The following is a 13489-nucleotide window of genomic DNA, read 5'->3' as shown; positions in this document are numbered from 1 at the left end:
TTTTTATTACTAAAAACAAAGAACTTGCTTTCAAAACCCACTGCGAACTATAGGAGCCAAAAGGCCACACTCATGTTTATGGATGTGCATCCATCCAACTCGCTAAAAGTCAGGTCTGCACGAAACCATGGAAGTAGAAAAGGGATCAAAGTTTTAAGCACAACACATTTAAACACTGGGGGGCGGGGGGGAGATCCACATTTTCCAACAAACAAATGTTTGCTGTCTGCAGAAACTGAATTTCAACAACAGACTGTCAAGCCAGAAGTGGCAGAAACAAGCCACGGGCCAGATACCTACAGAAAATTTGGAACCTAAATTGCTAAAGAAATAGAGAACTGTTTACTAGCGGAATATAAACACAAACAACAAAATCTGTTCCGAAGCTGAGAAACAAGGGAATAGAGGTCTAATAATTACGGCATCGGGGCAGTGGTTTCTGTCTGTAACTGTGTGTTAACGCAGCCAACAGGAGGGCCACAAAGGGAATTCCTTCTTCAGGATAGTTTTTAGAGAGGTTTTTTAGGCGGTCTGAATGCATACCTTCTACTGCAATCTCCAAACCCCTCCACATTCCTGCTCACGTGAGGACTGCATGAGGTGCAAGAGACTCGATCCCAAATTATCCAGAGCTTTTCAAGCTTTTAGGAAACAACACCCAGCACCCCTGCTGCACGTAAGGCCTCTGCGCCCAGCCCGCTTTTTCTCAGAGCCTCGTGCACACTTCCGCCCGTTCAAAGACTTGGGTGCGTCAAAGAAGCCTCGAGAGGATGGCATCGTCAAGAGAGATGCGCTTCCGGCTCTCCCACACCCAAGCCCCAAACACACACGGGCTAAGCTTCCTTCAACTGCGTAGGTGGCTTAGCTAGAATTAGGCAGCTCGGGTCTGGCCTCCCCCCATCTCAGGGGTTAATCAGGCCCTGGCTGCTCTGCCCAGCACCTCTCCCTAAGGATGGGGGTGGGGTCACCCATTCTTTAGAAAACATAAACAAACAAATCCACCCAATGGGGTTGGTTCCCAGTCTTCGAGTGTGCTAGAAACGAAGCTACTTTTCTCACCGCTGGTTTTAAGCAAGTGAACGAACAATACAGCAGAGGGGTGTGCGCAAATCTCAAAAAGGGCGTGAGGGCTCAGTGGGCTAGACCCCAAGCCGCTCGGGGAGACCTCCTGCAAGCAGCAGCAGACGTCAGGAGAGGGCCGTCCCATCTCCATTTGAAGGGCACTTGTGCAAATTCAGTTACAGCACGGTCAAATGCAGAAATACGGCTTGTTATTTATTAATCAACAGAGAATCTTACTGAGGACAGATTAAAGTCACGTAATGCCTTTGCCCAGGCCCCAGGCCCCGCAAAGCACACTGACTGGCGAGGGAGGGGCCTGGCCTGAAATGCCAGCGGGGTCGGAGTCGCTGGTCCCTCACCCCTTTTCCCACTCGAATAAGAGGCTAATACTCAAGACTCTTCTCTAAGTGGGGGGGGAAAAAGTGAAAGGTTTTAATTCGGAAAAGGTAAAAACAAAATGTGGTTGAAGAGCATTCGCAGGAATGTCCTTGAATAAAGCTGAAGGATATTTTTCAAAACATGACATTTAGAAATCTAGGCTCTGGACTGAGGACAAGAAAGTCGCCAGGAGACAGGGGAAATAGATTTACGTCCATATATTACATTTGGTCTTTTTAAAAAGTTTATTCTTGTGCAATACAGGATAAGCCCTTTACAATTCGGAAACAGATTTTACTCCTGATACTTGGGCAGTTATTTTTTTGTCCATATGAGAATTAGACTTCAGAACCAAACTACAGTACATTAGTTTAAAACAAGCTGATGGCTAGCTGACTAGTTTTCAAAAATAAAATAATCATTTTGACAAGATAAATATCAGACATTTGCATAATTTTAGTAAAAACCTGGAAATATAAATACTGTAGGCAGATTAACAGAGGCATTTTTTTCATTTTAAATTTATTCAGAGAAAAGAAATGTAACTTTCTTGCTTTTTCACTGCTACTACTAATCTTATAAAGAATAGTCAGAATTAAAATACATTTGTTCTTACCTGACAAAAGCTACTGCTGAGTTAATCACTCTGGCTCTTTGTTACAAATTCAAGTTCTTAAAGTGGCAGGCAGTTTATAAAACATCAGCCAGCATCTTCCCTACATGATTCCTCTAGCGCCATATTTCTTATGGACAGACTGAAGGAAAGGAGGTCAGGGAAGGTGGTGAGGAGAAATGCAGTTCCTACCTTCTGATGTCACAGGCAAATTGTCAAGTTTACCAGTGAAAGGTGTACCTCCATGTGAGGTTTATAAGTATCAATCCGAAAATGTATAGGTTATGATAAGCCACAATACTTTGTGGACACTGCCCTAAAGGAAAGCACTGTTCGTGCTACATTTTCAAAATGTGTGTGTGTTTGTGTCAGGGAAACCTGAAACGAGTGTGGAAGTCTTTTCACTTCAACAGATGGTCACTGGGAGGGCAGTGACACCTCCGTGATCTCGCTACAACAGGACATTATTATCTAGCCAGTGTTATCTGGCCACCGACAAGAAGTTATTTTCTCTTGAAGACTAGCAGAAACACAGTTACTACGTTCTATCTGAAATTCATTCCATTGCGCAAGCTTCGCTTCTCTTCTTTCTGTCCGCTCTTCTCTACATGCCTCTGAACCCAAAGCAAGGAGGACAAATGACTCTTCAGTCACTCCTCACCATTAGGGGACAGTGCCCAAGTTTTCAACATTGTTTGTGCGCTCACATAGGGAACCTGACCCCAGACGTCCCCTGCCACCGAGGCTGGGGCCGGAGCGGCGGCCGCACTTGTGTCCCCCGCTTCCCTGCTTATCTGAGCAGACAAAGCAACAGCCGGCAGCCGCACACTTCCCGAGGAATCGCGGTGCACCCCCAACACCTTGCTAAGCACGGATGATGCTAACCCACATTTAAAATACTGCTCCCTTCCACACTTTGGGTTCCACCAGCAGTTCTGATTCCTTTCCCTGTGCTTTGCTTCCATCCTTGCGTCACCAACTTTGCTTCCAGCTTCCGCAGTTATGGAACTGTTGAGCTTTCCTGAACTGAACTTCAGCTTGACAACCAATACCAGTTTCAACTTAACCTCCACCCCTGAAAACTTCCCTGAACCGGCTGACGAACATGTGTAGCATCAGCATCACATCAGTATACGTTCCACTCCAGACTGCAGGTAAAGGCAGGCAGCACTGGCCCTGGAGCAGCCTTGGGGAAACCCAGCGTCCACGTGAGCTATCTGGGCAGTTGTCGTGGCTAACGTGCTTGCGAGGTGTGTGCGTGTATTTTCTTTAACCACTGTGTCTCGACTTAAAGGCACAGAAGCACACCTGCTTAATGGACACTTCATAACTGGTAGGGGCAGGAAAGCTGACCCCAAGGCGTAACCAATTAGCAGACAAGGTGGACTTGATGGAAGTACAAGTGGGTCTCTGACAACTACTGACGACATCAACCCTTCCACACGCTGGCTGCTGGCAGCACTGTAGCTCTTTTGTGAGTGCCTTCCTTGCTCCCTATGGTGGCCACTATTCTTCATTTGCTTTGTACCAGAGAGTAAATGCAAGAGTGCGTGTGTGTCACACATGCACGCGTGCTTCAGTCATACCATCAGTCACCTCAACACCACCTCCCCGACTCAGGGACAGGCAGGCTGACACCCACCATACTGGCCGTACAGGCTCCTAAACACATGGTGATCAGTACGTTGGCGACACTGAACATACAATTATCACACACGATGCTCTCTTTAGAAAACAGAGCTAAAGCACAAAGTTCCAAAAGGAAATCCATTGACGTCACACTGCAGGTGCTACGCAGACTGTCTTCCAGGTGTGGACCACTTGGTCATTTAATAACAAAAACTTGTGGACCTGAGGTGGCTGACAGGCACGTGAGCCATGAAAGGAGGAGGGGGGAAGACTAGGAACTCTTTAAATTAGCCGCCCCTGAACTCCATGGATTGTGGTAAAGACAGAACCTGGAAAAGGAATATAGTTGTGTTGCTGGCCAATTATAATAATGCACAAACATTACAACTTAACTGGTCGTCCCCTTTCTTTAAGCCGCACCAACTGCGGCCAGGACGGCAGCAAGAGCCTCCTGTGGGTCTTTCTGCTTGTATCTCTTCCTCTGTCCCCTCCCATCTGTTTTATGTGCCGTTGCCAGACCTTTCATCCTGAACCACTCCTTAGCTCCACCACTAGCCATGGCTCCCCGCTGTCTACACACTACAACCAACATTCCACGACCTAGCACTTCAGGCCCTCTACTGCAGGTCCCAGGCGGTGTCCAAGGCTCACCGTCGCACCGCGACTTACTTACACGGACTTTATACTTTGGGCAAGTTCCTCTTTGCTTTCCTGCTTCTTTGTCTTTGCTCAGGTGTCATTATATCAGTCTAAAGGCCGTTCCTCTTTCTAACCCTGACTGGCAAACTCAGTGCCATTGCTTTTTCATGGCTTCTGTAATCTCCAACCCTGACAAACCTGAAGGCTCCCAGACCCTCCAGAGCACCCTACATATCACAGGCATGTGATACGTACCCCTTTAATATTTCTGGAAGAATATCATGCAGGTTTTTACTCAAATCAGTCATAGGACACTCTCAATTTAGTTAGGAAACCAGGAAGACCATAAAGTATTCATCAGTAACAGAAACAAACTATTATCAAAGTTTTAAAATGACCGCTCATTCTTAAGGAATAGGTCCTAAAGGCCTCGAGACTGCAATTTCCTCCCATCGAAGTCTCCAGACTGCTGCCAGCCGCCTTCTCGCACAGGCTCTTCTTCAACACACACACAGACACACGCGTGCATTTGTGTGTGTGTGCACACCCCCCCCCACCACACACACACAGAGCAAGAAAGTCTCAATTGAGGCTAATCTCACTTTAGCTGTTACCACTTTCGATGCTTTTCAGCCAAGAACACTAACACCTCCTTCCAAGGGGAGAGACAGAGGCAGGGGAGTAGGGGACAGGCGAGCTGAGGTCCCACCACAAGGATCGGCAGGGACAATGGTCCTCTACCTTCAGCCACCACCGAAGAAGGAGTCACGAAGAATAGGGCGTTGGCGAATGCCGAGTTGGAAGGACAGGATCCAGTCGCGACCACAAACAACCAAGTCCTCCGTCCGGAGGGAGACAGGACTCGAGCTCGGGCAGTCACTGGAGCGCGCGCCGGCGCGCGGGCTTACCGTTAATAAGGTACGGGTGGTTGCAGCACTTTCGTAACTCCATCATAGTGTTTAACAGGTTAGGTACGTTAGCTTGACCACCGCCTTTGGAGAGGAACGTGAAATTCTTCTCCAGGATGGCTCGGTAATATTTCTTCTGGATGTTTGTTAGCTCAACTTCAATAATGGTTTCTTCTTTGGGGGCCAAGTTCTTCTCTACGTCCTCCTTGAGACGCCGCAGCATCATTGGCTTTAGAATGGCCTGGAGTTTTTGCACCTAAAACAGGACCTTAAGTAAATACTGGCATCGTGATTTGCCTGCACGCTAAAACACATTCTAACATGAAAAATCAGGATTATCCTACTCATTTACCATTCATGTTCATTTGTCAAAGCCCCGTAAGGGGGTGAAGGCACTAATCGCTCAGCTTTCATAACAGAAGTACATGAAGGTTGAACGAGTCGGTGTTAAGTGGTCTATTTCAGCTATGCAGGAGCCCGAACAGCCAGAAGGCCTGACAAGCACACAGCAGAAAAGAACCCAATTTATTCACTGAGCTTCCCTTCTGTTTGTCTTAAGCCATAGCGGGGATGAGGAAGAGGGAAGAGACGATGTCGGGAATGCTTCAGTTCCCTTCTTTTCTGGAAAGGGCTCATAGAATAAGCAAGCCAGGAGGCACCTACTCCCCCCACCAACAAGTGAGCAGAGACATCTCTCTGGTTCTTGTTTCTGTTGACTGACAGTAAGACCCACAGCACAACAAAGAAAAGCAAAACCAAAAGAAAGCAGACTTCACCCCTGAACCTAACTGAGAGGCTTTAAACAGTAAGTTGTAAGAGGTGGGGGTCCTAAAGACCACGATTGCAAGCATATCTCCATATCTGTTTCAAATACGGTACAATAATAAATACCCACATAGCTTAGGATGTGTAAAATAACGGCTGCTTTTCATACACAATACCTCATTTAGGTCTCACGGAAATCCTGTGGGGTAGTTTAAATGAAAACACGAAGTCAGAAAAGTAAGTTAACAAGTACGCTAGAGTCCCAGAACTCCAGGGGGCGAATAACTACATCGCGCACGAGTATGCAGAGCGAAATCACCATCCCGGAGAGCACAGCAGTCTCTGAAGATGACGTGAACAGGTAATAAGTGACCTCTCTGAACAGACCTCAGCAGCTGTCACGAGGGCAGGCAGGCAGACAGACAGACAGACAAGAACACCTCGACAGTGAAGCTGTGGAATGTCCAGGGAAGGGAGGTGGGAGGCTCACCTGACCAGGGGGTCAGGGGGAAGAAACAAAAAAACGGAACTAATTGACATGTTTAAGTAGTTGAGTCCTAAGGCTTTGCCCTTTCATGGGCTTGGCTTCAGTTACGTGCCTAGAGCGCCGAGGGGACGTGGTACGTACCTGCTCTTCCGTTTTCAGATCGCCGAATTCCTGCATGAAGGTGGTTTCGGACGGGAAGCGGCTCGGCTCCAGGAAATGGAGCAGGCTGAAGAGCTCCTCCACCGTGTTCTGGAGGGGGGTCCCGGTCAGCAGCACCTTGTGCTCCTGCGGGAACACAAGGAAAGTGGCGGGTTGGACGGCGACAAAAGCAGTGACCTAAAACCAAAGCCTCTTTCTAGACAGACCTTCTCTTACTTCTCAGTAGTGCACCGACTACACCTTAGTTCCCCCCCCCCCGCCCCCCGCCAACTACACAACGCAGAGGCGGGGATTCGGGGGCAACACTTGGACCCTGCTTCAGATACATGGCGGGGGGCCCTTCTAGCACACGGCAGGCACCATCGACAGGTCTTGCCAGTTCATTTCTTGCTGGGGATATTGGGTCAGCATCTCAGTGCCCCGGCTGGGTAAGTCTCCCGAGTCCCAGGACTCTTTGCTCCCCCGAAGTTTTCCCCCGAAACTCCCCGGGCTCAGGGAGAGCTCACATGCTTCTTTCTGGACTCTAACCAACGGCGCTCTCCTCCCCTCCTCTGCTTCCTGCGTGACTCACTTTAGAGACAGAAGAAGTTCTCCTACATGCAACAGCATAGGAAAAACTATTTCGTTCTGCAACGATTTCAAACTAGCAAAGAGGTCAGCTTGGTTTTAAATACCACAATCACTTTTTTTTTTTTTAACAGATGCTATTTCTAACTTTGTTTCTTTGAACCGCGTTAGGTGTTTCTTTAAAATAATTCTTCCTGTTTACGAGCTCTTCCTCCAGCTTTCCTTAGGCATCTGTCTTTGTGTTTTGTGTCTCCAACATAGAGGAGCTGGTTTGCTGTGACTGGTTTTAACGATAGTGAGTTTGGTAATCTTAAGGGCCTCATTAGTTAATACTTTGGCCATTTGATGCACAGGACAGTGAATAAAACTATTTCAGAAAGTGATCCTACCTCCTAGTACGTTCAAAAGCAATTATTCGGACTTAACATAAAATCTGACAAGCGCTGGCTGCCAAGCAGAGACTACATGCTCAGGAAATACTAGATAAATGACAGAACGACAGACATGATGATTTTCATAGTATCTAGCACGTCTTATCTGCCAGCAAAGCTCTTTGGAAGTGAAGTGAAGCAGTTCGGATTGCTTTCACTCCTCCTCCTCTCCCTTCGGAAGAAAAGGTCTCTCGGGAAGACACACAGACCACCATCATCTTCAGACTCATTAAATTCATAGAATAAGGAGTTTGCAAACCAATTCAAGATTTTCTACTGTATAATCATCCTGGTGGGAAACGTGGGCCACAGTCCCTGACATTCTCAAGTTCTGAATTACTTTCTCCAAGAGTGTTTTACACTGCCACAGACTTGGGAAAGAGCTACTGCACTGGAAGAGCTGGATGGATACTAAAGACTGGCTCCCGGTTTTCCCCTGTCCCTTATGACCGAGCTAAATCCTTAACCTCTAACCAAATCCGTCAGGGAAAAAAAAAAAAGCCTTTTAAGTTATTAATTTAGAAGTAATATTTGAAAAAAGGAAAGGGACTCCTTTTTTATGCCATTTTGCCTCACGGACTGTTTAAAGCCAGTTATACCAAATGATGACGCACAGAACATGTTTATAAGAGTACAAGCGAGCAATTTCCATTTGAGAGGAACTGTGAGAGAGCACCTGACTGGTACACACAGTTTCATAAACCGTCAGGTAAGAGACTCGGGCTGGCAAGCTCATCATCCCCAAGCTCACCTATGCCAGCGAGTCGGCTTTTGGCTTGAAAACGTTCCCATTCTTTTTAGCTCTGATGGAGTGATCTTTAATTTGTGTAAGGCCTCCTGACAATGAAAGATGAGATGACAGAATCAATGATTCCAGAGAATCCCCTCCCTGTCAGTGACAGACAAGGAGGTGCTGTGCTTTCAGAGCTTCCATGGAGGACGGCAAAGACCATAAAGGTCCCTCTACAAATCGTCTTTGCGAGCCTGTCATCGTGGTGGGGAGCCAAAGACACTCCCTGGTCTCCTCCCTCTGAGCGGGCACTTGGAGCACGGTCTGCGTGCAAGTGCCCCTTCCTCCTAACCAGGTCCAGCGCAGGACACAGCACTGCCCGCGGACCTGCTCCGCAGCTGACTATGCTTACTGGTCTTTATTTTCACTGGGACTTATTCTAGGAAAGAAGAATAAAAAGTGGGGCCAGTGTGGAGGTTCTCATGATATTTACTGTGAGGAGGATTTGAAGGCCAAGCAATGGGCTGTCCAGAACTGGACAAATACAATTATACTATAATTCTGAACAGTGCTACTCTGTTCCATCTTGAAAAACATCTCTTTGGAGATAAAGATTCTTGACCATCAGAAAGACAATGATATGGTTCTTTTGCTTCTCAGAGATTTCTAGTGGATGAACCATGAATGAGTTACAGGAATGCAAGTCCTTGGGGCAGCCAGTGGGGCTATGAGTCAGAAGCCCAGGCTGGTCACCTGTGCCAGCGGGCAGTGTCCTCAGCTTACCCCACTATGACCTACTGCAAGGGCACACGAGAGTATCACCACTTTCTATATGTGCCATTACATGAAATCAGTCAGGGGAAACTGCAATTTGTAACAGAAAAGTTATCTGGGTAACAGATTCTAATCCATTAATGAAGTGTTGCTATAGACAACAGAAAATCCTTTCAAGTCTCCCAATGACAATTAGATTGTTTGATGTTGACAGAGTTTAATCTGAACTACCACTGGAGGACTGCTTTACAGTGAGAATCAGCTGCCTGGAGGCATATAAACTAATAACAGGAAACAACTTAGATAAACTCAGGTGACCACTTAGGCCTTTAGAAAAGGGTACTCTGTCTTCTACGTGGACCACTGTGAAGATGGGTCCCTACTCAGAAAACACAGTGAAGTATTTCATGAACATTCACATGTTTGTGCATGTTCACATGCAAATACAGGCTCATTTCAATGTACTGCTGACATATCGCCTGGAGAGACCGAACACAGTAGCAGACTTTCTCTTTTCCACCTGCTTACCGATATCTTCAGAACTGTTCGCTGTTTCTACGTAATTTCTCTTGTGGATTGGTCATCAAATATAAACTGATTTGAGAAAAGTCTTAGGATGGGAAATCCCATCCTTGATAGAATAATTCAGTCAGACTTTTTCCTCTAAACAAAACTAGATTGTTTGTTTTTAATTAAAAGAATAGCTGGCTAATTAATAAAAGAATCGCTTCAAAGAATCAGCTGCACCAAAAAGCTTTTAAGTGTTCTTTTCAGTAGTACCAGTCCTCAGTAAAAAAAATTTATAGCAGCAAACATATAGAATGTTCCTTCTCCTGTCAAAGTCTCAATTAACAAGAGAGCAAATTAATCTACAGAAGTCAACATCAAAGAGATTTTTTTAAATCTTTTGCACTTTTTAAGAACTCACCAAAAACATTCAAGACATACTGAGTGACAATAACATTGCTTCTAAAATGTACATTAAAAATGAAAACAAGTGATCAAAACCCACCTTGCAAACTCCAGATAGCAGAGAAAATCTGAGGATGACAGAAGTCATGTAATGATTTCTGCTAGGGAACCATACACACAGAAGTATGGAACAGAAAATCAATCAAATGCTACACCTCTACAATACGTTATCCCGGCACACTCCTATTGGAATAAATCTAATCAGAAAACCCTGACCGCCTCTTAGGAAATGGGGAGTGTATGGGGTAAGTGTGGTCTAATACTCTAGATCAAGTTCAAAGTCTTATAATGCCCCAAACTTCCAAGGGTCTGTGTGAACTTGACAAATTCCAGGTATTAGGCCATCTTACTAAGAACTTCCATCTACACATCCTACTGGAGCCAATGTGCCAAAACCATGAGCCCTTGGAATATAACTTCATTACCTTTACTGGACCAAAGCCCGACCCAACAGTATATGAAATGGCAGTACTTATAAAACACAAGGAAAAAGTAAATGCTTGAAACTCATTTCTGTGAAAATACCCTGACTGCACGCAGCTGTAATCCAATTGTGCAAAGATACCAGCCAATAACGTAAGAATCCAGAACAGCAGCAACTGTTGAGTAACTAAAAGCTCTGGAGGACACACCACCATATTTGACAGGCTTTGCCACACCCTGCACAGGTATCAGTCAGACTCAGAGCAGTGGGAATACTGAGTCGGTAGCGATTCTGCTCGGGTTCAACGGAATCATCCCATGATCACTGACCAAGTCCATCATCTTGAGCCCCTCCAGAAGCTTGCAGTTCCTATTCTTCAGCCTGTGGGCTTCATCAATGACGACACAGCGCCATGGAATACTCCGCAGCTCAGGACAATCCGTCAAAATCATCTCAAATGTAGTGATGATGGCATGGAACTTATAGGACCCCTTTATCACTCGACCCTACAAGAACAGTTCTAAATTATTATTTAGCGTTAGAAATTACGTTACCTTTGACTAATAAAAAGCATGAAACATATTTATCTTTATTCTTTGGGGGCATATGTATTCTGGGTAATACATGCATTTTGTTTTCAAGGTATTTTGCAGGGGAGCTTTAAAGACCTTTAAAAAAATTTTTTTTAATATTTTTTGTTTTGTTTTGTGGTGGGAGAGAGAAAGAGAACACACTAGTGAGTGGGGGAAGGGCAGAGCTGGGGGGGAACAGAGGCTCCAAAGCGGGCTCTGCACTGTCAGCAGCAAGCCCGATGGCAGGGCTTGAACTCAAGGACCATGTGATCATGACCTGAGCTGAAGTAGGACGCTCAACCAACTGAGCCACGCAGGTGCCCCTAAAACCCTTTCTTTTTAAAGAAAGTTTGCAAATCATTAGTAAAAGTTGTGACTCAGTTTCCCTCCAGATCCCATGCAGTAAAGTGCCACTACGCATGCTCATTCTAGTTACAGTCTGCAGGCTCCAAAAAGGTAAGAAACCTAAAGGATTATATACTAAGACAACTTTTTAAGAAAAACTTCTTTTGCTTTTTAAAACTTTTTACTTTTTTTGGCTTGTATAACCCAATAATGTGGCTTATCTTTTGCTCTTTTTCCTGAGATCGGGGAGTCAGTGGGGGGAGACAGAGGGAGAGAGGGTGGGAGGGGCGAGAGAATCCTAAGCAGGCTCCACACCCAGCTCAGAGCCCCACTCGGGGCTTGACCTCATGACCGTGAGATCATGACCTGAGCTGAAATCAAGAGGGTGATGCTTAACCAACTGAGCCACCCAGGTGCTTCTATTTTTTACTTTTGAAGAACTAAAATGAAAAAAAAAAAAAAAAACCATTCACTTAGGATAGAACATACCACGAACTGTCAAATCTAAAGATTAGTACCAAACTAGATTTCAACATTTTCCTCCTTGAAGTATTTAATTATAGGTCAGATTTGAACACAAAGCAAACATATAAAACACAACTCTGTCTTATCTCCAGCTCCAGGACTACCATTTACCACCTGTAGCTTAAAACTCTTTGAGCACATACTATTCTTCCTTCTTCGTCATTTATAACACTTTACTATCTGGGTCGTAGCATGACTGTAAGCAGGTAACAAGAACAAGAAAGAAATCATCCCAAGTGCCACAAAGAGCCAAAATGGAAGTTCTTCCTTTTGGGTGTCTTTCATTCAACATTATATGCTTGAATGTGCCACTCAGCATTGCATGCCTCAGATTTTGACTTCTACCAATAGTTTAACAAAATATTCTTTCTACTTTCGTGGAAGAACACCATTTTTTGTTTAGCCTTTTCTTAGGCTTACAAAATAAAACCAATTAGTGTATCAAAACATTAAATGATTTTCCATAGTTTATTCATCCTTATCTAATAAGCAGAATGACCAAAGCTCTAAAAATTAGCTACATTTATAAGATGGGAAAGTATAACACAACGAATTGGGTAAGAAATCTGAAGCAAATTTCTCCATTTTGTAAAATCTAAACCTTTCCACAGGATGTCTGAGACCATTTTAACATCCAAAACCGTGAAACACACATAACAAGCATCAAGAATGCACTCGTGACGGTTTACCTGGGGGTCTTTGAAGTACATCTCGTACAACTGAATGGTCCGCCGACTCGCCTGACTGCCGTGGTACACAACGACGTTCAGCTCTGTCCAGGTGCGGAACTCCCTTTCCCAGTTGGGGATGGTGGACAAGGGGGCGATGACTAAAAAAGGGCCATGGATTCCTTTCAAATATATCTCATAGAGAAATGTAATGGACTGGATAGTTTTTCCCAAACCCATTTCATCTGCTAAAATGCAGTTTCGCCTTTGGGAAGGAAATAAAACAAGGAAAGTATGTTAAGTAGAGACAGTAGACACTGCTTTCTTTTTGCATAACGTATGCCATTAATCTTCACAAATGCCTACCTCGGATGCCCTCTTAGATTCAACAGAACACATTTTCAAACAAAACCCTCTAAGACATCATTGTTTCTACATACTTCTATCAAGGTTGGTGTTAATGTTTGTTGGATAAGTCTTACACATACTTCCAATCCTTGCTGTTTTTCATAATTCTTATGAGAGATTAAAATGTTACATTACTATTTAACATTTTTATTTTAACATTTTAAGTTTATTTATTTATTTTGAGAGAGACAGAGACAGTGTGAGTGGGGGAGGGGCAGAGAGAGAATCCTAAGCAGGTTCTGCACTGTCACTGCAGAGCCTGACATGGGGTTTGAACTCACAAAACCCTGAGATCATGACCTGAGCTAAAACCAAGAGTCAGATGCTCAACTGACTGAGCCACCCAGGTGCCCCTGATTAATATTTTCAATGACTACAAAGGAAAACAGCTCTAAGCCTTCTTAAAAAGTGAAGAAAAACATGGTTTACATAC

At 44.8% G+C, this 13489-nt stretch overlaps 1 protein-coding gene across 1 annotated transcript in view; it reads right to left on the bottom strand.

The window, feature by feature from the left end:
* The window catches only part of CHD7 (chromodomain helicase DNA binding protein 7), a 146599-nt gene that overhangs the window by 32685 nt on the left and 100425 nt on the right, over nucleotides 1-13489 (bottom strand). Inside the window, exons 13-16 of the mRNA XM_029923243.1 lie at nucleotides 12670-12913; nucleotides 10868-11044; nucleotides 6623-6766; nucleotides 5230-5485 (exon numbers count right to left, since the gene is read on the bottom strand). Coding sequence (XP_029779103.1) covers nucleotides 5230-5485; nucleotides 6623-6766; nucleotides 10868-11044; nucleotides 12670-12913 — 821 coding nt within the window. The remainder of the gene's footprint in view (nucleotides 1-5229; nucleotides 5486-6622; nucleotides 6767-10867; nucleotides 11045-12669; nucleotides 12914-13489) is intronic.

Source organism: Suricata suricatta, chromosome 15 (assembly GCF_006229205.1).
Source record: "Suricata suricatta isolate VVHF042 chromosome 15, meerkat_22Aug2017_6uvM2_HiC, whole genome shotgun sequence".
NCBI classification, from domain to species: Eukaryota; Metazoa; Chordata; class Mammalia; order Carnivora; family Herpestidae; genus Suricata; species Suricata suricatta.
This window is presented reverse-complemented; position numbering and strand designations above follow the sequence as displayed.